The sequence below is a fragment of the Harpia harpyja genome, chromosome 1, assembly GCF_026419915.1.
Source record: "Harpia harpyja isolate bHarHar1 chromosome 1, bHarHar1 primary haplotype, whole genome shotgun sequence".
NCBI lineage: Eukaryota > Metazoa > Chordata > Aves > Accipitriformes > Accipitridae > Harpia > Harpia harpyja.
Genome location: NC_068940.1, coordinates 15,414,659 through 15,440,731, shown reverse-complemented (window position 1 = coordinate 15,440,731; position 26,073 = coordinate 15,414,659). Strand labels below are relative to the sequence as shown.

At 38.8% G+C, this 26,073-nt stretch overlaps 1 protein-coding gene across 1 annotated transcript; it reads right to left on the bottom strand.

Annotated features, from left to right (window-relative positions):
• On the bottom strand, nt 1-25,584 carry KDSR (3-ketodihydrosphingosine reductase). The gene is made up of 10 exons (XM_052780619.1): nt 25,300-25,584; nt 15,907-15,996; nt 14,733-14,789; nt 10,763-10,828; nt 10,516-10,611; nt 9,222-9,413; nt 7,310-7,393; nt 4,522-4,605; nt 3,383-3,484; nt 1-3,027 (listed from the first exon to the last, which is right to left on the bottom strand). Exons 1-10 carry the CDS (start codon nt 25,405-25,407, stop codon nt 2,908-2,910), a joined length of 999 nt encoding a protein of 332 aa, XP_052636579.1. The 5' UTR covers nt 25,408-25,584; the 3' UTR covers nt 1-2,907.
• Nucleotides 25,585-26,073: the final 489 nt, after the last annotated feature.

The following is a 26,073-nucleotide window of genomic DNA, read 5'->3' as shown; positions in this document are numbered from 1 at the left end:
TGATATGGCACAAGTGATTAAATTATTGACAATTTGACAAAAAGTAATAAAGCCTATTTGAAGTTCTTCACAGATCTAAGACACTGCTAAAACTTTTCAATGCAGAGATTTTGTAACATTTAAACTGGCAAAATAGTTTTTTGGCTGCTAAACATTTTTCCACAAGATTACAAGGCATCTCCTTCACTTAATATTGGACCTTAAAATGAGTACATTGGTAGATAGAAAATGCGCATAAGAGAACAAAATTTACACCTAAGGTTGCTGTAGCTGACAATTTACTATGTTTTGACAATAAAACAGTTGAAAAGTTTATCAGTTAAAATTAACTGCATTAACTTGCGACAGCAGAAACTAGGACATTTAAGAAGATTATTCTTTACTTGTTCCTTCAAAAAACTTGCCTCGCTCCAATTTCCACAATTGTTGAGGGGTTCAACCTATAGTTTTACTGTCAATACAACCACTTACACTATGCAAAATTAGGTGTGAACTGACGTCTCTATAGATCAGTGCCATAACTTTCACCCTGTATTCTTATTCCTCCTTCACAGACACTTGCGCTGAATTGTATCAGTCATTATTTGGAGGACTCCTCAGTCAAGAAAGAGCGATTAGTGATCTAAGATGTCCAACCTGAAATATTGTAAAGAGGCCCAGCTGCCATAGTGTCTTGTGTGTGCTCTGACCTTCTGGATTATGTTTCTTAAATGCAAACCCTTTAACATTCCAAGCTGAAGATCCAAAAATTCAAATATCCAAAGTCTTACTGGTTTTAAGTCCTGACCTTCAAGCTTGTGTTGATGTCAAGCCATTTACATAAGCATTTCTTTCAAACTACAGCACAACCGATTCACCCGTTTTGGTATCTTTTGCAGGTGGTCAAAGGAGTGTTTGATTTGCATCAAAATAAGAATTAACATAGATAATAGGGTCCAAATAGCATTGTTATGTTGCTTTAAAAAATATAGCAATGTTGACAATGGATATACAATAAATGCTCCATTATGTCATTCACATTAAGCAGCACAGGAAACATATATGCACACTAGATTTCTTTGCACTGAAGCCCAGCTGTTTAAAAATGCAGGAATACACTCTATTCTCAAAATTTGTATTATATTATAGGCATGCACAACTTCACATTTCTAAACAAAAATCAGGAGGCGGGACCTAAAACATAGGCTTTGTGAAGAATTCAACAGTGCCTCAACATTTGCAATCTAATGAAAGTCTAACCAGTTAAAACGAGAGTGTCAATGTGACCCTCCCCCCAAAATATGTTTGTAAACCAGGTATTAAAGCAAGTTTAGTCTATGTGAAGAAAACTTGAAAAGTGACCAGCTGAATTCAGAGAGGGAAAATAAATAGCCTCAATAAATTAAATTTTAAAGGTTTTCTAGTTAACCACCTATTATTTTTCATCTCGGTTTAATTGAATACCTCTTCTTAAATAGATGTAAAGACTATCTTAACAAAAGCAATCAATTTTTCCTATTTTGTTGTTAAATACTACTTTCAAGGAAGTGAAAGTGCCCCAGTTTTACAAGTAATTTTAGATTCAGAGTACTGAGTGAAAATGGAAAATATGACATTGAAAACATATCACTGCTAACATATACAAAATATGCAGCTTTTGAAAAAAAAGCTCACAAGGCACTTGCTATAGTGGTCCATTAAATAAACAGTATATATAGTGCACCCTTAAAACATCATTGTTACGCATCAAGCTTTTTCAGTGTTAAGATTTATTACAAACGATCACTGGGTTCTGTGTATTCTGAAGCAGTTATTGAGCAGCCTTGTTTCATATAATGTAAATGAAACAAATTAGAAGTGGGGCACAGAAGGAGAGTATTTTAAATAACTTCTTGTCATGTGAAAGTTTTTCCATATAGTGATACAATTAAGTGTGGAATGCCATTCTGACACACACCAGTCCCCCTCCTGACCCCTCTGCTCCAAAAAGCTACATTCCTGCTACTGGAAGAGCCTGGCATTTTCATTACAATTGATTCTATCAACTACTGGTTTGGCTCATCATTTGCAGCTTTGAAAAATAATGTGCATAACAGTAGCATTAAGCTACCTTCCTTTCCAGAGCAAAAACTGGCAGATAAGGAAAAGTAAGTATCTGTAAAAATTGTACATTATTTCAATGGCTTAAAATGCTGAAAGTCATAAATCAACACACTTGATACTGGTTTGATTTTTTTGTTCACAACATTCTTCAAAGGCCAGAAGAGCTACAGACCCAATCTCCTAGCATTTCTCTGTGGGAATGGGTTCTTCATCTCCCTTTAGAAAGTATGCATATATTAAACCATACTTTTTAATTACTCCCAAACTGAGAAAGCTTGGATCGTACAAATGTATCTGCCATCTTAAGGTTTCCACAGTTGCATGTTGGACAGAATAAGGAAAGCTGTCATTGACAGAAGATCTGTAGATTGGCCAAAGGAAAAGTTAACATTCTAAATTAAAAACAGTCCCAAAACGTTAGCAAAAGGTACCAACTTGTTCGGGGGACTTCAATCTACTTCAGCCCAGTCTGTCATGGTACTTATTTTGTCCATAAGCACCAAAGTGAGAAAACTTAAGCATTTGTCCAGAATTACCACACATAGTCCATTCTCAAATTCTACTCTGCAGGTCACTTACAAGTTCCCCAAATTCTCTCCAACTCAAATCACCAAAAAAAAAAATATCTAATCCTCATTCTCACTTTTGCATAGTTTGGCATTTTCTGGAGTTGTACTTTTGTTTTCTTTCATAGCTTTTAAGGGGACTCATCGGTCACATAGCAAGTACTTCCAGTCTAAATCCTTCAGGAGAAAAACTGAGTCCCACTTAAGCAGCAAGCTGTCCAGGACTGTTTGACATTCTTCTTTCAATTCAACGTAAAGATTACTCAGTTTTATCTGCACTTTCAGATTTTTCCCTTTGCATCATGCAGCGACGAACTATGCTGTCAAAACTTCCTAGGTAAAATAGGCCAACGATGCGAAAAATGCCCATGCAAACAACCTGGAAACAGAGAGAAACATCTTTCAATTCATTTAAAATCCCAGATTGCAGCATATTATTTACTCGTGAAATAAAAAAGTTCCAGGCAGGTTTGTTATATAATCTCAGGAAAACAAACTCATGAAAACCATCCTAACTATGTAACCGTTCAGGACTGAGTATCAGGTAGTAATCTTAGTTTTCCTGCCAACTTGCTACTCCAGCTTGAAAATACTACTTCAGTTTCCTAAACGCAAGTCTTCACAGTATTAAGAGCCATTTGATGAAAAAATAATCAATGTTTGCATAATGTTCTACATTTTAAAGTCTTTTAAACTATAAGGAATTGTGACTATGGGGCCTTCCCAAATCTTACCTGCTGAAGACCTTCAGTAATAGAAGTGACTGGTGACATTCCACTTGTCAATATTGATAGCATGTAACCATCTGATCCAACTGAGCTGTTAAAGTTCCCTTGCTGGATGGAAGGAAGACAGAGATTAAGAAAAGCAAAAAAGTAATTTATCCTGTTGTGGCAAATCACGATGTGTATTTTTTCAACAGGTATTCTTGATGAACACAGCTGACTGATGTCACTAACAGCGAATATTTTTATGTAAAAAAATATTAACACAATTAAGAATCAAAATAGTAAAAAATATTTTGTGCTATACAGCAACATTCCAAAAGGCATTCACTTAAAAATGGACAGCGAGGTAGTACTTGCTTTTAAAACTCACTACTCCAAAACCAGACAATTTTATGTGCTGTATTTGTAAAAATATTGTAAAAACTTCACAACTGAACACTTGCTGTAGATGTAAATCATGTTGAAGATCAAGAGTATTTGGAACTGCAAAATAATTACAGATTCTAGGATTCAATTGCTGTGCTTTATGAACATGAAATTTCATGTTTGTTTCCATTCTGAGGTGCTTTATGAAGCATGCAAGCATTCTACAGCACAAAACATTAGAAAAAATTCCTCAGAAAGGCAATGCACTTTTAACCACTAAAAGCAGCATTTTATGTATTTTAATCACTCATAAATCACATACAACATTAAAAGCCAAAAAGGCTAGACTGCCTTCATTTATTGTAAAATTATTTTTATATGAACTCATCTTCAAGAAAAATAAGGTAGTCCAACAAGCTTTTGAGGTTAGACAAATGGTATTTGATACATAAAAAGTCAATAAAGTTTAGTGCTTTAAAGTCAGTCATAATCTCTCTTAGAACAAAACGATGCATCAGTATGATGCAGTGTCTCAATCTAATGTACAACTTCAGATACTTTTTAGTTCCAAGAGATTGTATAAAATCATTTGTGGGTGCAGTGGCAAAAGAATAACAAAGAAAATTCTTCCTGTTCAAACTAACCAGCAAAGAGTACTGTTTCGTGTAAATTGATTTTGCATTTAGCTTAGCTGTTGTTTTACACTCTTAAAACAAGTATTACATGTGATCTTAAGTCCCTCTAACAAAGAACGTACTTTAAAAAGATAATTTACTTACTACAGCATCTTTGACTATAACTCTGGCGACTTGTTCTGCTTGGCAAACAGATGAGGTTTCAGAAATTAGCTTCGTCTCTAAGGGCTTTAGTAGAAAAACACCAATATAAGTTTGACTAACACCACACAGGAGAGAAAAATACGAAGGTCAAATTTTGGGTTTGGGTCTTTTGTCATGGATGGCAGCACCGTTAGCAAGTGGTATCATACTGTCACCTAAAACATTCACTTAAAGAAAGGTAAAAGCACCTTCATAAATAATAGTCTAATTTTATGAAGGGAAATGCCAGCTTTTCCTTGAGTAGTACTTTTTTTTTTAATAGTTTATTACTAATAAAATATGAAAAAGTGTTTTTTTTTTCCCCCCAAGTATTCTATTTTCAGTAAAAGCTATCAAAATGCTTAAACTATGTCCCCTCAACACCTGCATTAGTTCATTTATGGTTTTTTGCCAGAAATGAAGCAAAAGATAGGCCTGAAATATTTTAAGATCCTACAAAACCACTTTTTTTTTTATTTTAAATTTCTCAAACTCCACAAACTGGTATCCAACAAAATCCATCACTACATTTTATCTCTTTGTGTTTTAGAGCATTTTTGCCTTTTTACCTCAGTAGAAGAAAGCAATTATGGCAGGTTTTTTAGCAGCCACAATTTCTTTCACAAAAAAACCCAAACCAAACAAATCTGGTCTGTTACAAAAGCAAACAGCAAAAATATGCTTTAAAGTATTTAGAAGCATGTTTGGCATTCATGTCCTTTTAATAAATAAAACAATGATGGAGGTAACTGCACAGCAAGCTATTTAAATGCTCAGTATGTTAAGATAGATGGTTCCGTTGATGAAGAAAAAAACAGCTCTAAATTAGGGAGAAAAAGAGTACTAGGTCACAGGTTGACTTGTTTTAATGGCTAATTCAATTACATTTAATAACAAAATTTAATTGAAGCATTCAAAGCTAGTCAAATACTGGAACTAGTTTAATTCTGAGATTAATACTTTAAAAAAGCACTTCTAGGGAAGAGGTGAGCAACTACAGGTTTCTCTCTCATTATCAATCCAGAGTACTACAGAAATTAAATTTCACAGAAACAGGCCCATTTCCAAGTATCTGTAGAATTATGAATCCTGATTTCACTGAAAACTCAAGCTCACTGAAAACTTTGGTTATGGGTTGTTTTTTTTTAACTATGTGTATTTTAAGGGGGTGGGGGGGAATCAGTGTCTTTGCCAGCAGAAATCACATACAAACACCTTTTACATGCTTTCCTACGGTGATATCGCTTATGTCATCAGATATCCATCTTATAACCCCTATGTACTTTTGAGCTTACTGGCCAGTATCAACCAAATCTTAAAGAGATATCGGGATGTCAACAGTAATTAAAATACTGTAAGTTTGGGAAAAAAATTAGCAACTGGTCCAGAGCAACAGCTAAAGTTAATGACATGTTGAGAAAAAGGCAGGCAGAAATCAGTCAGCCAACCAAAGCACAGTTGTAATTTGTAAAGCAGTTACCTCAAAAAAAAAAAAAAAAAAAAAAAAAAAAAAGATTAAACACAGGAAAGCTGTATCCTAGTTCCTGACATTTTCTTTTACTATATTGAATGATTACAGAGAAAAATAGCAAAGTCCTAACGAGATGCAAACTACAGAGACAGATGTTCTAAACTAAGTAGTATTAAATGAATGCAACAATAATAAATTAGTATCTGAACTGTCAGAGCAATGCAATATTGCAGAGATTTAAGGTGCACTATCACGATAGGAGCAAGTCACCCGAAGACTTCATTTATGCTAAAGCAAAGCTTAAGTCTTTGCTTAAAAGACAACAACTTTTTGACAAAGATAAATATCACACAACTCATCAAGAAATTATGAAGTAAGAATTGCATTATACAATCCCTACTGATTGCTATACAAAGGGTGAAAGACAAAATGGAATTCAACCTCAACTTCCCATTATACATGATGGGGCATCTTGAAAAGGCTGATCTCCTTAGATATCAGGTTTCTAGTTCACAGTATGCAAATAAAAAATAAGACATATTTTCCTCTGGTAACCTGATACTTCAGTCTGAACACAGGGCCTGAATGTAGTTTTTGGAATTATACTTCATGTGTAGGGACATGTCAAATGATGAGAGGCGACTAAATTTTTTGAAGGTTAGAACTTTCACTTTTAAGGTAAGCCAAATGAAAAAGGCCTACTGCTGACATACCCTTCTCAAAAGTGATACTGTCATTTGCACTACAAACACAACACAAGAGAGTTTCCTTCCTACTTTAATACTAGACAACAGCCACTATTGAATTGTGTCATTACATATATTCATATAGCATGGTTAGTTCGTAGACTTCACTGAAGGAACTGAGGATTATCTGATCTGTCACATCTATCAGAACAACTGCATATTAAAGATGCAAAGTAAGAATATTAATTTTGGCTCATTAAGCTTTGATATCAAAACAAATAGTGGTTTTACAGTTTACCATTCTACAACAATATTTCAACTGTGTACAAAAAGACTTTGCAGTGTTTCAGATATTAAAAGGTAGGTAGTTCTTCCATTTAAAGCCAGAACAATAAGCTACACAAAATTATCCTACAAGCTATTTAACTCTGAGTAGTTAAGTTGATAAAATTGAAGAGTTTAAAAGTACTTCTTAAAATTTTAACATGCACTGATTTCAAAAGTACTAAGAAAGTGAATGAAATCTGAACTGCACTGCTTACTACAAAGTGAAGCTTTCAAAACATTACAGTATTACTGAAGGACAATTTACCTTTGTTTTACTTTCTTCTGCAAAGCCAGGTGTGTCAGTATCTGGAGGATAGGCCACCGTTACGTAGACATTATAAGGTTTTACCTGTATTTTACAAAAGTAAGTGTTATCTTAATACTGACAGCCTTTACATGTCCCTCAACTTCATTAATTTCTCTTGTACGGAAGAAATACAGCAAGCATGAATTTAAACTGTTTCTAGGGTTACGCTACCCTCATATTCAGCACTTGCAAGACTCAAGAGCTTTGTCAAATGAGAAAGCAAAACAGCAAAGATTTTAAAAGATGGTTGTGTTGTTTAATAAAAGCATCTAAAACCCTTGCACTTGATGTAAATTATTTGATGAATCTAAGTGTTTTTAAGACATTTAGGAGGAATATGAAAGTAGTTTAGCTCTATAATTTTACCAGTTTCAAATTTCAAAAAAAGACTAAACCATTGCCAAACACCAGTACCCAACATTCATAAACACAAGGCCAAAAAGGCCTTCACTGAGGCTTATTAGCATGCTCTTTTGTTGCTGTTTATGTCAACATATTTTTACTGCTGGACAAATACAAGAAAAAAACGCAACAAAACCATAAAATTCAAATTTGAAATCTTTAAGAGGTATACTCAAGTCACAAGGCTTTTCAACCCATGGTATAAACTTGCAAGGGCTCAAAGTCTAAGGAGACAAAAAAATAAGTAGAAAGCACGAGGAAAAATGGAAGGTCTCATGTAAAGAATTGCGTTTAGTTATGTATTTGTATGTATGTGTCACAGAATTACATCACTTACTGCACTACTATTCAGAAACTACAATGCAAATCTGTACTCCAAATACAAATAAAGAAGCTTTTAATGAAAATATTCAGAGAGCTAAGATAAAGCAAAGTGTTCTAAAGCGCTAAGCATTTTTATTTATTTTATGAAACATTCTATATTGAAAACACTTACTGAAATACCACATCACAGGTCCATGAACGCCCTATTTTTAGTTTTGAATAATTCAGTCTTCACAAAAATATCTATCACCAGTCTGAAGAAAGACCCTGCAGTCACGCTGTTCTATTTGGCAGGCCCGAAGTGATTAGAGGCAATTTTACCTCACGTTCTTATCCTGATCAAGGCATACAACTAAATGGAACAGAACACGGTAACAACAGGGACTACGCAAGGGTCTAGAACCAAACACAGACACTTAATATATAAACACTTAACAACTAAAATATACATTCTTAACAGAAGAATAAGAGAAGTAATTTTCAAATCAATTTTACCTGTCTTACTACAATGTACTTACCAACCTCATTCTATTGAATAATGAAAACAGTGGTTTTTTGGTTTTTAGTCTTGACTTAAGCATAAGCTTAGATCATTGCACTTTAAAAAGCTCATATGTACCAAAATTTAGAAGGGTGAACCACTGTCAACACAATTTTTTTTTGTGGACAGTTCTCAAATTCTAGCTTCCAAGTTTTACTGTTTCATATGGTTCACATACCACTTACCATGGCCTCACAAACAAGTTGGGAATCAGTGGCCTGCCCCTCATGCATCCATGGGATCTTCAATATCATTCTCCACTTAGAGCCTTGAAAAAGACTTTTACTCAAAAGACTTAAAATCCAAGTCCTTTTAGTTAAAATAAATTATTTAAAAAATGTCTGCACATGTGGTCATCTTCAGTTCTAGGAACAGATTCAATCTATTCCCTCTTATGCGATTGAAATCAGCTTAGTTTCTACAACCCCATGCAGAGCAATAGGATTGTACTGCTGCCAAAAAAAGGGCCAACATAGCACACAGATATCAGCAGTGCTGCACAAGACAAAAAGAGAACTATTTAAATGAAAATGTGCTGTGCTGCTAGTTAAAAAAAAGTACTTTTGTTTACAATCAAAAATACTTAAATTATTGCACACGTACCTCCATTTGCAGGGCTTCAGCCAACCCTCGAAGAGCAAACTTTGTTGGAGAATAAGCTGTATAACCAAATAGGCCTAATTGCCCAGCCTGAGATGATACAAACACAATCCTTCCCATTCTTCGTTCCTTCATGGTAGCGATTACTGCTCGACTCGGGTAAACACTACCCAGATAATTGACTGCCATTAATCTCTGCACAAACGATATTAATATGGTATTTGAGCCACAGATTCGGAATCCTTCAGCTGTTTGGCATTATTTATCAAAAATCCCTATTTCAGTCTGCTTTAACAATGAAGTTCGCTAGATTTGTAGTTCTATCAGCTGGCAAAAGAAACAATTGTTCTCTATTCTACAGCTTCATAAACTATTTTATAGCTAAAAATCTCACTTCAAGCCAAAAGAAATCCAGTCTATCTGCAAGTCTTAATAGCATCCAGGATACTGATAATACTGTGAATCATATGGCCTTCAAGGAAAAAAGAAGAATATTTGAGAGAAAAATCTAACCTAAACAGCGTCCAGGAAGCAATCCATTTACACATGATGTATGAAAACATACTGAAATGAAAGTTTAAAGAGCTTTCTAAAACAGGAAAAATTTTATGTATTTATACATTTCAGAGATTTTAATCTTTGGCAGGATAAGGGGAAGTCTTTAATTTCACTCTCTAGACAACCTAAAACATAACTGATAGCCCATAGAAGCAATAGAAGGGATGGTTCAAATTTATTATAAAATTACGCTTATTATTTTCAGACGATTCAACGTTATCTGTAGATGACTGGGGGCCTGAGGACTGTGGGCATAAAGTAACCAAAATACAGGGGTTTGGTGGGGTTTTTTTTGGTCTTTTCATCAGAGCAGCAGCTTCTCAAGCTGCAAACAATTTGGGCACCTCAGAGTTGAACACTGATAACAGCCAAACTTTTCTTAAACAGGTTAAAAATGTATTAAAAAAAATGTCTTCACCAGAATAAAAATGAGACCATGTGAAATTCAGTGCCTTTCACAGTGCATTAAACTACAAAAATACATGCCAGGCTTTTTTGCCATCTTGAGGACTCTTTCCCAGAGGGAGAATTCACTGTTCTGACCCATCAATGGATTGATAGTTAGCTGAGAAATCAGAGGCAATCCTCACAAATCTAAAGATACATTCTAATTCTGACAGCTACCACAAATCAAGTGTACCACTATTAATACAAAGTCTGCAAAGATATACGAATGCAGTGTTAGAACTGTTGAGTAAGAAATCATCATATAATAAAATAAAAAAGCATGCTCACTCACTTCAAAAGAATTTACTTCAATATCCTCAAATTTTCCTGTAACTGATGTTCCTGCACAGTTTACAAGCATGTCAACTGGCCCCAGCTTCTCCTGAGCCTGGAAGAAGGGATAGAGGTTAAGCTGTTCTTTAGCAGGAAAAAACCCCTTCCTATAGCACAGTATCATTATAAGAAACTATTTCCATTAGAAATACATCACACACCAATAAGCTTCTTAAGATACATAGAGGAATCGGTTACTTCCTCACCTGTTTTAGAACATTCTCCACCTGTTCGTAGTCTTTAGATACATCAACAGAAATACATAGTACAACCTAGAAAAGGGAAGTGAAAGAACATTTTTACAACACAGTAAGTCCAGTAACTGTTGACTCCGAGCCTTTCAAAATGAAACAAAACCTAATGGCATATCTTTTCCAGAAAAACAAGTAGTCTTTTTGACAGTACAGTTTGCACTTCCCCCACACTGGAGAAAGCCATCCCTGCCCCTCCGAGCTCCTCCCCCTCACACACCCATTCTAGTATAATAAAGATTATATTAAGAACGAATAAGCACTTCAGGATCTTCAAAGCAGCTACTCGTGTGCAAAGTATAATTTCTAATTTACTGTACCTAGACACACTATGATTCAAGTTATTTACATAAAGTGTAGTAAAAACTATTCTAAGGCAGTCAAAATTCCACAGTGCTACATTTAACTTTCATCAGCGCTAAACACAAGTCGAACCATTTGTGTGGCTTAGGCTCATCTTTAAGAAAAAACATTTTTTTTTCCACATCATAGAAAGGCATGGTTGCAGAGTGTTGCTCTGAAACTGCAGCATCAGCACAGCAAAGAAACTTTTCCAAAATTTGTAAAGCAAGTGTTAAAAACCTGCTGACTTTAGTACTGGCAATGCATGCTACCCACTTTTTTCATGGGGTTTTTTTTGGTTTGTTTTTTGGTTTTTTTTTAAAGAATAGTAGTAAACTTAATTGGATACCGTTTAATTGAGACACATCAAGGACAAAACTAAAATAAAAATTCTATGAGAAACTGACTAGTTGCACAGTGTCAAAAATACCTAAAAAGTGAAATAATGTGTATATGTTTACTCCTTGTCCAGAAACCAGAGATTATCGGGTTTAGTTTGAAAGATACAGAAAAATGAAAATAAGCATTGGCCCGGGGTGGGGGGCAGGAGGGGGGCAGGACAGGATGACAAAAAACAGGTGACAGTGATACCTAAGTTTTCTTGCAACTGAAAGTTAGGCCCTGTTTTTCTTGAAAGTTACCGATTACTTTCAGCAAGGTGATCTCAGAATCTACATTTTGAAGCACCTTCAAACCAACTTCTGGCCAAAGGAAGCACTGTCTTTGGGTTACCACTTACAAGCTATAAGATTGCTACAAACTCCAGCTTGGCCAGGTAGTGACAAATAAGCTACCCTCTCTGCTGAGCAATCAGCAGAGCTTCAGGGCAATTCATCATCTTGAAAGCAAAAGCAATCTCTTATCTCAATAAAAGGAGGGACTCCTGTATTCTTGTTCCAACTTCTATCCTTTCTGTTACTTTGGTCAATTCATTTAAACTCAGTTTGAGGTGAAATAATACAAAGTCATCACCAGTTTGTAACAAGTATCATCATGACCACTTGTCAGAGCACGTGGACACACACACACACAAAAAAAGGCTTACCACAGTGTAACTAACTGCTTTGGCAGCTAGTCATTTGTCAGTTCTGCCTCTGGTCAGACTGCAACACTTCTCAGCTGCATAAACAGCATCTGCCTGCCATTCCTGTACAGCAGGTTGGCTATTCCTGCCTCCCAGCATTGTGTGTAGTTGGACATCAGAGTAAACTTGTGGTGCAAGTTATCGGTGGGTCTGCATGCCCTTAGGGCATTTATTGTATTTTGGAAATATTTATCTTTTACATAAGTTTAAGAACAAAATAGCAGTTGAATGAAAAGGACATTGATTTATTATCAAGATGTCTTTGCAAGGTCAGTGAGGAGGTTAAAAAAACCCCACAGTTCTGTATCAAAATTAGAGCAGTTGTTTAATATATCAGATTGCATAGATTAGTTATACATGCTGTGAACAACACTCAGGAACTACCACAGCTTTTATTGACTACTATCACATTATACAATCCACCTCTGCTTCTATTATCATACGTTCTTTCTTCTGCTACAATATACCGATTACCTTCACTCCAAAGCATGCACCATAGATCCACACCTAGGACATAGAATATGCTGCCAGAAATGGTCTAGTATCACCAGCCCTCTTCCTCACATCTTGTTCTAAATATTGTGTGGTGTTGGATCATTAATAAAGCTTTCACTATAAAAGATCAATTCAGTTCCCAGTGCAGTAACTGGGAATATTCTATATTAGGAAAGGGATTTAAAAAAAAAAAATATTGCAAAGAAACCTCTAAGGGCAAGGATTTTGTTCCATTGCACACCTATACCCATAAAGGCTGCACGGTCAGCACTCTAAATAAATTGCATGTAAACATCGAACACTAAAATGTATGTACGCAACCTGGTTTCATGTATATATCCAAGAGCTGAACAGTTACAGTATATGCTCACATAGAAAGTAATCTTTCCTGAGGATCTTCACCTCTTAGCTCAACATCTAGTAAACCTAACAGTCTGTGTACATGATCCATATCAGACAACATCTTTCTCTACACTCTTTCAGCAATCCTTTTGTACAGCTTCTCTCAGTTCAGCTATCCTCACTTCCCAGCTTCTGATCTGCTGTTCCAGTGCGAGCTCTGCCCCAGACTCCTGCTTTTTCCAGTTCTGTTCTTTGCATTTAGATCAGGCAGGCTTCCCTGTGACCTCATCTACAACCCAATAACAGCTACCAAAGAGCCAGCCTACCTATGACTCCCACTGCCTATGCTTAACCTGGCTGCAAGTCTAAAGCTGCTTCTGCAAAAGCAGTCCTGTTCAGTCCACACTGGAGCTTGCTCAACCCTGAGGGTACTTTCGGAGATTTTAACTGAAACTCTTACGAACACGCACCAAGTAACAGTCTTTTAAAAAGTCTGCATCTATCAAGCTTGGACAGATTTTAACAAGAACATCCTGACACAGTGTTTGACAAGAGATTAACTTTAATGCTAAGTATGGGAAACTATTAGAGCAGCTAAAAGAAAATGGTTATCAGGATTTTTTTTTTTTTTTTAAATGGGCGAAATATAGTTTCTCCTCACCTCAAATGGCTTAGTTTTTCAAATAAAGTTGATCTGAGTAAGGCAGCATGTGCAGGAAACAAAAAAAATCAGATTGAGCCATTTGACAAAAAAATAAGGAAGTGAAGACAATCTCATAGAGGTATTAAGAAAATTTTGTATCAGCTAGTACTAACATTATTGCCTCTACATATTCAGCTTTTTCTGTTGCTGCTTTTCAACAGAATATCCAATTTATCAATTCAAATCCCTTTTCATAAACAAATAAATTGCTTTTATTTGTAATCATGAAAGTAACAAAAAAGTTCTTGAACACAAGAAAGAAGTCAAAGATTTTAACAGTCTCAATCTTGTTTCCCCTCTCCCCTTGATTATTAGTGCTGCAAAAATATAATTTTAGCATTTCATGTTGAAGTTGCATATTTTGAATATAGCAAGCTTACCTATTTTAAGCTAGTAGCTCTGCAAGCTCTAAAATGGTGCCTTTATGCACGAGCGCACTATCTATTCACCAAAGCAGCTTCAGTGTTTAGAAGTCTCAGAACTTCACAAATTTAATTTGTGTATGTGTTACAGTACTTTGCCAGGATAAGGAATACAAGTGTGATGTAGTGAACTAAACGTGGAAACAAGTATCTAAATTTCTTTGCCAAGACAATCGCTGTATTTATGAACTGCAAAAAGCAAGATATTTGAAAAAAATTTGGTTCTTCATCTTCAAGAATACAAACACTTATCAAGTGACAGTAAATTGCAGCTATCCAAAAAAGCATAATACACCTACAGCTGAAGACATCAATCTTTCCCTCTAAGAAAAGCAGGCTAATGCACTAGCTAGGCAACATCAAACATAGCAGAGCGCATAACATCTCATGTAACCAGATTGGTATTTTTGCATTCAAATACTGACTCCTCACTCATTTTTGTCAAACAGCTTTGTTTTAAAGACAGGACTACTGAACTACGTTGTAGTGACTATCTTAAACAAAACACACAACAGCCACTGTTAGCAGTGATCTTACCTGCTTGTCATTAACACAATATTTTTCTATTTCCTTCTTTGTCTGCAACAGCTTGTTCTGAAATGGATACAAGAACAGCTAAAGCATTGCAGTTCCGAGAGCAGCATTAGTCTTCAGTATTTCAGTAAGGCTTAAAAAACATTCCCTAAACCCCCCAGAAGTTATCCTCAACTAGTTACAACACTTTACTATTGCTCTTTTACATATTTATGAATATATGCTGAAAACATGAAATCCATCAAGCTACAGAGCTTGCTTATCTGTTTTTCACTTCATCTTCTGAAGCCAGTAACGACTTCTATAATAGATTTAATGCTTTTGTTTCCTACAACTACACAGAGCACCTAAGGCTGTAGGTATTAATTTTTCTCCTGGATTTTGGTTTTACTTTGTATTTATGTAACACTACATAAACTATTCTGAATAACAATCATTGTCATGGAATTATAAAAATAAAACTAAAATTTATTAAATTCAAATTGTCATACTCCTTTGAAGAAAACTTGTGTTAATTTTGGCTGCATTCAAGATTATGCAAAGTCAGTTCTCAAGTGTAAGTAAATTATCAAAGACAGCTGAGACTGAGGCCCCCCAAAGAGGTTAAGTGCTTTTATTTCCTGAATAATTAGGTTTTTTTCTCTACAAATAACAACCCATTATGAAAACAGAGTCATTCCAATGAAATTCAGAATACCTCTTAGTTAAAAAAAAAAACGAAACCTTTTTTCCTCCAAAGCTGTCTTGATGAACAGTTTTTCACTAGTAAAAAGTATCATGTAATGCTAATTAGACACCAAAATATTCTGTGAATTTTAAGAATTGTCTTTAACCCCCCAGTTGTCACTTACTGCAGGGAAATTCTACAGTTTTAAAGAATATAGGGTGTTTCCTGCTTTTGTCCTCTACCAGATCTAGACAGTGAAATAATGAATGCCATTAACAGAAGTGATAGCACTGGCAGTTTTAAGGCAACCTCATCACAAATTCCACATTGGGCTATACTCCTTAAAAAGGCAGCCAGGTCTGCTATTCACATGCATTAATTTGAAATATTTAGGATACCCTTAAAATATACACTGAAGAAAGTATGAATAATTATCAATTCCAAAATTATTCCCCACCTATATAGATTTTGTGAATAGAGTTTAGCCAGTAAAAACACACATACACTTACCTCATCCCTTGCAATCAGTGTTATGAAAGCACCTTGTTTATAACATTCAATAGCAATACATTTTCCAATTCCACTGGAGCCTCCAGTTACCTGAAAGTTATTTGAAAATGGCAGTGTTAGTTCACTGTTCTCATTCCTTCTCCCATATGATGAGTCACATCAAATGAAAATTCTAAAAATATACTGAGATTAAAATATCACCCAATTAGGTATGAATACCGAATAAACACTAAAGTTAGTTTACTTACTGAGTATGAATGAAAAATAACATCTGAACAGATGGATGAGTATTTGTTTCTATCCCAAAACCAATTTTACCTCAGTGGTATTTTTTTGCTCATTTCTTACTTCAGGCACACTTAGACCCACTCCCACATGGGCTCTCACATGCTTTTGACTAAGTTCTGTATGTTATTTCTAAAAGCAGTAGTTACAAGTTTGAAATCACTATTAATGTTAGCCATAATAATACAATTATATACCACCCTTCCATACCTGATCACAGCAGTAATTATCTGTAAAATTAACAATTGTAGATTGCCTGCTGAAAATATCATCATGTAAAAATAAACAGAAAATACCTTTTCTTATTAAAAAAAAAAAAAATCCATTAATTCAACAGTTGGCCCTCTGTAGAGAATTTCTCAGTCCCCCAGTCTGGACTTTTAACTGTCCATGCCACCCCGCAATTCCAGTTTTGTGGGGATGGCTGCACCTAAACTTCCATTACCTTTTCTTCTTCCTCTAAACTGTAACACTGAATAGTCTTACACGCAAACAGGAAATTAATAGTTCGTTGTCCTGGTTTCAGCTGGGATAGAGTTAACTGTCTTCCTAGCAGCTGGTACGGTGCTATGTTTTGAGTTCAGTATGCGAAGAATGTTGATAACACTGATGTTTTCAGTTGTTGCTCAGTAGCATTTAGACTAAAGTCAAGGATTTTTCAGCTTCTCATGCCCAGCCAGCGAGAAAGCTGGAGGGGCGCAAGAAGTTGGCACAGGACAGAGCCAGGGCAGCTGACCCGAACTGGCCAACGGTGTATTCCATACCATAGGATGTCCCATCTAGTATAGTAACGGGGAAGGGGGGGCAGGGATTCGCTGCTCGGGGGACTGGCTGGGTGTCGATCGGCGGGTGGTGAGCAATTGCACTGCGCATCATTTGTACATTCCAATCCTTTCATTATTACTGTTGTCATTTTATTAGTGTTACCATTATCATTATTAGTTTCTTCTGTTCTATTAAACCGTTCTTATCTCAACCCATGGGTTTTGCTTCTTTTCCCGATTTTCTCCCCCATCCCACTGGGTGGGGGGGAGTGAGCGAGTGGCTGCATGGTGTTTAGTTGCTGGCTGGGGTTAAACCACGACATTCGTCTATAGACAAACGCAGGGTGATGACTACAGTCGTACACCATATGTTGCAGGAGGATACACTGCCAAATGATACCAATATACAGGTTAAAGTCACCTTAACACCTCTCTCACTACCCTCAATAAACCTACTTATGAACTCCATGTGGAACAAGATGCAGACAACAATTCTGACCTCTCTTTTTGACTAAAATAAAAACGTCTGCCTGTCTGACACTGCCTTTAGATGACTTGTTCATTTAAGCCCAGTCTCAGTCTGCATGTGACTTTGGCCCTTAAACAAACACTGGTATCTTCCTTATATACCCAAATTATTTGAATTTTCTTTTAACAGCATATTAAGAGGCTACACTTGAGCAAATATTGGAACAAAATGCCTAGAAGCAGTTATTGTAAAAAAATTCTGTTGAGGAAATGAGTTCTGAAATACAGATTTCCTAGTACTTGGAAAAAGAAGTGACTGGGATTGCTCTAGAAATTGTAATTTTTTGTTCTTTATCAAAACCTTTCAAAAGGCATCAGAGAAAGTAAGGTATCACCTCCATCTTAAGTATGAGAAAATGGAGGCATTCAGCTAATTAGTGGAAGAGCAAAGATCCCCAATCTCTAACTATACATCCTATCAAAAACCTTGTGTTGCCTCCTCATCTGCCAGTAACTCAGTTTTGTTTTTAGAGATGCATTATCCTTAAAATTGTTTTGGAGGCAGTAAAGTCAGAAGAGTCAGAAATACATTCCCACGAGTCACTAAATTCTTCTTTCATATGAGTATTTTACCACTAACCTTCAAAAATAGCTTAGTGTAAGTCAAATAATCCCAGCAAACAAAGATTTACAACGTGGCCCACAGTCTCTGACTGGTTTGTGTGCAGTCACAAATGTGCCAAGAAGGGGTGTGATATTCACAAAGACTGATTTCAGCTCTTTAGGCTTCCTCTATTATTAGAGATAGGTGCTTCAAACTAGCTTCTAACTCTCTCTCTCTCTCTCTCCAAGATTAGCTTCACAGTACACTAATCTTTGAGGATGACTCCAAGACGCATGTCCTGTTCCAGAAATGTGAAACCTGGTCTGTAACATTCTGAAGCAAGGATGACTGCTTTCAAAGTAAATGAAGCTCGTAAGAGTGCGAGTGTTAGTTAACGATTCAGGACTTCAGCAGAAGCCCAGAATTAATTTAATGCTTCACAATGGAAAGAAGTTAAGAATGTTAGTGTATTCGCAGAATAGCTTGCAAGATTTCAATACATCTCTGAAAAGATTAAAAGGCTCAGTTTGATACATTTACGCAGACCTCAGTTCCACAGCACTTGTGAGCTGCTTCTACAGATTTTCAATGGCAGCAGGTACACCAGCACGTCAACTAATCAATGTGCATGGAAGACTACTCCAATTCCAATTTCTGGCATAGCACCAAGAGACAGCCAATTACTACCTGCACAAACTGCTGAGTATCATGAACAGGTCAACTACACCAGTGCTTGAGAAATTCTTTGAAGGTGATGGTACCAGCACCAAGCCCCTGGCTTGTCAGGCAACACTAATGTTCATTTCAGAAAGAGAAGGTCTAAGTCATGCAAGAAACAGAAAAAGGAAGTTTTTATTCACAGTCACACCCAAGAACACTGGATAGGGCTCATGTCAGATAGGTCAATGACAAAAGGCAATATCCATTAGCTGGGAACTTTATCATTTAGGTGGGAGGCTGTTACTGGTACGTGGGAGGTTGTTACTAGTACGCACATCTTTCAGGAACATTCACCATGAATGCCAATGTAACAGAAAAAAAAAAACCCCAAACCCCCACCCTAACACCAGTGAAAACTTTGCTTTGTGCTACAATGAAGTTAGCCTAAGCAAATCTATGAAGTCTGTTAGGTAGGTAAGTTACTAACATAGATGCTCAGAATTAAAGGAAGAGCACACATCTACTCCATTAAACAAGACATTATTACAGTTACTTACCTTTGTGGCCAATAGTTCTACAGTGCTACTGCCTTTCATTAGTTCCAGACATTTGAATTGCCACTGATCCCATTTTTAAATTTCACTGTAACCCAGCCTCAGAGGAGTTAGCAAAAATAAAAATCTGGTCACAGCAACTCAAAACACAGACTAAATTCTTGACAGGGAGGGACAATTAAATCCTAGTATTAATTTAGATGTTCAGGATGCAGTACTACCAGGCCTTGAGCAGTGTTGTTGAGCTGTTTCTGTGTTTGAGAATAACAGGTACCAAATTAGCTATTCCAAAAAGAGTCTGGCTCCAACTTCTGGAGCTATGATCCTTGATAACTGTCACATCCCAAAGTTGGAGTGACTCAGGTTTGTGGATTTCCTTTGTCAGAATTAAGATGAAACAACACCAGGGGAGTTTAAACAACAATCAACATTTATTCAACCTAGCTAACCTTGCCCAAGTACAAGTGAACTTATCAATATGAACCTTGCATCATGTCATTAAGCTGCTGTTTGAAAAGAGAAGGGAGGTGTAAAAAGAAGCAGAAAAAGGAGCATGAAACTGTGTCAGAAGGAGAGCCCTCCCATTGAGTCACAAGGTTCAGAGCAGACCCCCTTGCTTTCTGGACTCCTTCTCAAAAAGGAGCTCAGGGGCGGCTGGATCCACTCCTAGTCTCAGACTTGGTCAACGGTTTATGTTTAAAAGGATGAGGTGTAAGGACTGTGGAAAAGAGAGAAGAAAAAGAGAGAGAGAGAAAGAAAGAAAAAGAAAGAGAGAAGAAAAGTGTTTCACCAGTCCTGGGTCCAGCATTGGTCCAGCCAGCGGAGAGACCCAGTTCCAGAGGGCGCGCACTGAGAACTCGTTCTCCCTTCTTTTATAGCATATTAGTCGGTGGTCTCGAGATGCGCAGTTCATATTCCCGGGGTTCTCGGGAATTGTTTGGTGAGCTTGGGGGTTCATTGGGGAGTTGCCTCTCTTTCACTGCTGGCATGACCACTTAAGATAGAAGCACAGTCCCATCCTCCATGAGGCCACCTCCTCCAGGTGCATATGCTGTGCTCCTTCTCACGGTCACTTAAGATAAGGAATTGCAGCTTTGGAGAAGTGTAGTCCCACCCTCCGTGGGGCCCTGTCCTCCGGCCACATTGTCCTGTTCACACAACTCCAGCGTTTTTACAGAGGCCATCATCTCCAGCAAAGTTCTTTAACAAATGTTTGAGACATTGACTATAATTTATCAGACCGCCACAATAACAGAGTTCAGCTTCTAAGGATCATAGGGTTTATTTCCCCCTTGATAAATGGAAATGTTGGGGTGAGGGTACAGAGAATTGCTGGTTTTGACTTTCAGATTTGAGATACTGGAAATTCGTTTCAATTGATGAGACAGTGCAACTCCAAATTAACAGAACTATCATCAGGAATGATCAAAATCAAGACTTGATTGATATGGTATCTCCAACAGAGCTTATTAACTTTCACTTGGCACTGGATCCAAGCTGCCTTCATGCTTTTAGACAGTGCTCTGACAGAAGGTATTTAGTTCCACTGAAACAGAACATCCCTGTAATCTGCTCTAAGTGGTTAGTATGCCTGACTAGAGTCAAAATGACCTCTTGTCGAACCACTCAGATGCATCCAAACCACAGATCATATCACTCCCAACACAAGAGCTACAATGCTGAGACACCAAGATTGGCCATCCTTAAAGTTGACTGCAGTTATCAAGTTGGGCTCTGCACAGAAGTGGTGAAACTACTTCTAGACTAGAGATGACCCTTATGCATGTGGATTTGGCATGATCATCCTGAACAATGTCCAAGCAAAAGGCCCTTTTCAATCTGAATGGGAGATAGTCCCAAGCAGAGAACATCTTTACATTTCCTGCCATTGTCAGTCCACTAACTTTGATAAACTGCATTCATATCACTAAGATCTCAGGGGTTTTTTTTGCAGAAATTTCAACTTTGTTTTAGAAAGATTAAGGCTGAAACAAGGCGGGGGAAGCTTAGCATTGATATTTCAGCAAACACAGTTTCTAAACATCACTCATGAAATTTACAGAAGGCTGCTTTTGCCCTAACAATTTAAGTTTTTGTTGCATTCTGCTCCATCAAGCAAAGTACCTTTGTAGAGAAATGGAAGGAAAGAGCAGAGAGAACATGTGTAGGCCAGGTGTAACATCCCTGACAAAGGACAGTTAAATGTGATGCAAGTGAGCACAATGCATATGAAGCAGCGATGACTACTGCCTTATGCTGTTTTTATTTTCCTGTCTACTATGAGAACCAGCTACCAAAATAATAGCTTATTGTTACAGAATAGGTGATGTGTGCTAGTATGTAGCCTAAGAGCCAAGGAGAGAGTTAAAGCCCATGGCAAAATAAAAGATGTATAAAATAGTCTTCCGGATTTTGAAGCATGGAGAAGTTCAGCACAAGAAGCAGCAGCTCTACAGCACAAAAATAACTTTTATACCCTTTATTTGAGAACACTTTCCTACTCATGCTAGAAACAAAGCAAGTAGCATTAAACATCTAAAAGGCATTTTGTTTTAAATAAGCTAAACCTCATGCTTGAGCCAATTTGATAGCAGAGAAGTCCTTTTTATTTAATGGTGCTCACTGGGGTCACCAAAATACATAGCAGTTAAGGGGGGGGACGACCACACACCCACAAGATTAGACCATTAGTAATTTTGGAGTTCTGTAGACTCTCACTCTGAGTAACAGTCCTATTCTTTTCAAAGGAAAAAGAGACTCCTATGATCATGACTCCTCCAGAAAGCATGCCTCGCCTAACACAGCAAGCGCTTCCATCATGCCAATGACTCTGGGAGAGGACAGAGAGAAAAAAACTCACAAGTTTTCTGCTTCAAATTTCTGTCCCAAAAGGCAGCCAGAGCCAGTTACTTAGCCATAACTCAAACATCTATTAACCATAACTGTTAGGAGTGAAGTACTTTTTATGAAGGATTAAGAGTGAAAAGAATGCTGACTTAAGTTGAAAATTCATTAACTGGTATGTAAGAGCCTCTGAAGTTGCCCAGTGACCTTCCTTCAGAAATGTAACGGATACATTTTCACCATACTTTCAAGAGGCCCCCAGGAACAAGAGTTTCTAGGTAAGACTGACTTTTTCTGTTTCAGAAAAACAATTTATTCAAGTACATCTTGAAAAATCATATTTACTGTGTAATGGTAATCACTTGCCCTCTTTAGAGGGCTTAACCAGCTAAATACGTAATTTGCAGGTCTTTATTCCTTTATTCTTTCAAGACTGGGTTTAACTAACACCTGACAAAGATTACCAAATATGAATCTACAGTCTTATCTGAATCGAGTCATAAACTAAAAAGAATCTACATATGCAGATTACTTAAACAGATTTTGATATTTTTCTGTGAGAAGACTTCAGAGAAGTCCTTAGAGAATGTTATGGTCCTTAAATATTTTCATGAAGTCTCTCAGTCATTTCAGTAGCAGAGAACACTTACTCCCAGTATACAATTTAAGAATTCACTTTACATACACAACGTGGAAAGCCTCCCTGAACAAAATTCCTGATTTACAGTGCCATCATCCAATATTTTTCCTTATGGATTACACTAGAAAATTTGAAATCCAAATGTACAGGCATCCAGCATTAACAGCATCTACAAATCTAAGAATTAGTGAACTCTGAAACAATTGCTCCACATGTCATTAATTTGCATGAATACTTTAAAAGCTTAACTCAAGTCAAAATAAAACATGTAGTTCTGCCACTGGTGACACCAATAAAACTGTTTACCTGCAGATTTTGATTTGTATCATCAAGTTAAATGTATCTACATCCTTTTCCTCAATCAATATATTAATATAGTTACTTCTCTAGCTAAACTCCTAATTTTATACTACTTTCAGGAACACTGTTTTTGAGACTTCCACTTGTTTCAAATTGAGCTTAAACTGCTCATGTAACTAGCGTCAGTGGTTACAGGGAGGTTTCTCCGACAAGAATATTCTCGTCATTTTCAGTGTTAACTTTTTTAAATGAACCATTCTCATTAGAAGAACAAGGACAGTAGCTTTTAAAGAGTCTAATCACATAAAGAACAGACAAAAGTTGGGATAATCATAATGCATATTAAAAAAAAACAAGCAAGCAAAAATTTGGCATAAAATCCATTAAACTTTTTGTTGTTTTCTATTCTATTTCTGCATAAAAGTTGCAGAAGGCTCTTAAGTCTGCTTCACCTTTTCTTTTACACAGTACTGAAGGTTCCTAAAATCCTATTGAAGGGTTCCTCCCTAACAAGCATTACTCCTGTGGGAAGAACCATAACCAGGGAACCTTAATGCAAGCTCAAACACACCTCACACAGTATATGATGCTGTAAAGCCAGTTACAGCATCCAAGTAACACCTATTGCATAAAGCAACTAGGGAACACTGTTGCAACTTGGACAGGTCTAAATTATTCTAGGGACAGCTCCATCCTCCAAAGAGGAGCTCCAAAAATAATAATGAAAACCCAAAACCAAAAAGGCACCATACAGAGCTGAAAAAAAAAAATAATAATAATAAACTCAGAGTAGCTGTAAATTCACTTGCACCTAAAAGGTCTAACTTCTGGATTATCCCAAACTCCCACTGTAACAAAGGGCATCTGCAAGTGTTACTCGCCCCTTACAAGCAAATTTAACCAAACTGTAAACTACAGCTTCTCTGCATAGAGCATACCTTAGGGATTTAAAGCTAAGTTTAGAAAGCTAATTCTAGGACCCCGATTCTTTCAACTGCTTAACTCATTTGCTCTCGTGCATCCAAATTCACGACTTTGTGATCCACCTCAAAGCACCCAGGTATTGTTCCCCTTCCTCCCCTGCCAAACCACACACCCATACAACTTCTAATGGTGTACTACCCGTAAACTGTTTCACCAGTATGTTCTTCTGAAGACACCTTTCTAAAAACTTACTTCTACCACCTTGACTGCAGACAGTCAAAATATTGCTCACAGACATCAATATCTACGTACTTAAATACGAAAAGTTTCATGAGTGTCATCTACTTGTGAACTGTTTCACCAGTACGTTCTTCTGAAGACGCCTTTCTAAAAACTTCTACCTTCTTGACTGCAGACAGTCAAAATATTGCTCATAGACATCGATACCTACGTATTTAAATACGAAAAGTTTCATGAGTGTCATCTGACCACTTCCTTTGTATTAGCCTTCCCATTTCCTCACATCTGACTTGTTTTTTAGACCAAGGAAACCATAGATTTTCCCTTTTGTTTATGAGCGCACACACTACTTAAATACCTTGGCAGATGCTGAAAGAAAACAGAACTCAAGATAACCGGTAGCTTCGAGAGTACAAAAGGAACGTCTCAAAAAGTCAACATTAAGACTGAAGAGGGTTTGCATGTCTGGTGACTCAGAAGATCGCCTTAAGCCAACCGAGAAAGACAGCCGTTGTCAGAGTCATCAGCACAGGTCATTTCCTTATCACTCGGACTTGTGGCTCCCATCTTTTGGTAGCTTGGGGTGCTACAGCGAGCCGCCAAGGTTCCTTGCAAACCAGCGGGCACCCCGAACGCTGAACCTCCCCGGCGCGGGCCTCGGCCACCGGCCCCGCTCCGGCTGCCGCCGAACGCCGGCCTGCGGGGAGTTACCCCCACCCCCCCCGCCCCGCCTGCAGCCCGCCGTTCCCGTGATCGAGAGGCTTCCTCCACTCCCCCCCTCCCCGGAGCGGGGCCTTCCCCGCGGGGGCCCCCCCAAGGGCGCAGTACCCCCCCCGCGGCCAGCCTGCCTGGCAGCGGCACCCCCCTCCCCACAGCCCTGCGCGCCCACCTCAGAGGGAGCGGCCTCCCTCCCGCCCCGGCCCAACGGACAAAACGGCCGAGGGCGGCTCGCGCGGAAGCCCCCACCCCCGCGGCGGGGCGGGGGAAGGCGCCGAGGCCGAGCGGCGGCGGCCCGCCAACGGCCCGCTCCCTCCGCGCCGGGCGGAAAGGGCCGGCGAGGGGGACCCCTGCCTCGCCCAGCGCCTCCCCCTCCCGGGGCGCCTCACTCACCACGACGTGAGCGCCGGGCAGCTTGAGGGGCTTGGGGCTGATGAGCGGCGAGACCATGTAGAGGAGGAGGACGAAGGCCACGATGAAGGCGACCGCCAGGAGCAGCATGGCTCGGGCTGCGCTCGCGGAAGGGTCGCGGCGAGCAGGGGGCGCCGAAGCCCGTCAGGCGGCAGCCGCTGCCGCCGCGGGGAAGGAGGGGGCGCCGACCGCAGCCCGCCGCAGCAGCAGCAGCCGCCCGCCTGCGCCGCGGCACCGGGCGGGAGGGGGGAAGGCGCTGCCACGGGGCGAGCGAGGAGGAGGAGGAGGGCCCGGCCGCCACTCCGCCACCTGATTGGCTGCCGAGGCGGGCGAGGGCCTGCGCTCTCGGATTGGCCGGCGAGGAGAGGGGAGGGGAAGGGGGGAAGGAAGGTGCCCGCGGATTGGCCGAGGGGCGGGACGGGGCTCGGAGATTGGAGCCCGAGGGTGTTTTCAGGGTCGCGGTTGGAGGCGAAGGGCGGCGGGGAAGAGAGAATCCCTCTCGAGGAGGCGGGGGTCGGGCGGGCGCCCCCTACGGGCGGAGCGGCAGCGCTGCGCGCCTGTCGCCCCGCGGGGTCTTTGCCTGGGGCGGGCGGGGCCGCGCCTTTGCCTCGTCACGTGGGGCGGGCGGTGGCTTCCCGCCGAAAGGGAGGGGCGGGGCCAGGGCGCCGTGAGGTGAGGGGCGGGCGGCCGGCTGGCCGGCACCCCGGCCCGGGGAGCGGGGGTGACCGAAGAAGAGCTTCGGTCAGAAGAGCTCGG

What these genes read in the sequence shown, in the direction of transcription:
- KDSR (XM_052780619.1), bottom strand. Translation starts at nt 25,407, where the DNA reads ATGCTGCTCCTGGCGGTCGCCTTCATCGTGGCCTTCGTCCTCCTCCTC. An exon ending in TGCCCGGCGCTCACGTCGTG is followed by an intron (nt 15,997 to 25,299) that starts GTGAGTGAGGCG and finishes AATAACTTTCAG; the next exon opens with GTAACTGGAGGCTCCAGTGG. An exon ending in ATTGTGTTAATGACAAGCAG is followed by an intron (nt 10,829 to 14,732) that starts GTAAGATCACTG and finishes TCCCTTTTCTAG; the next exon opens with GTTGTACTATGTATTTCTGT.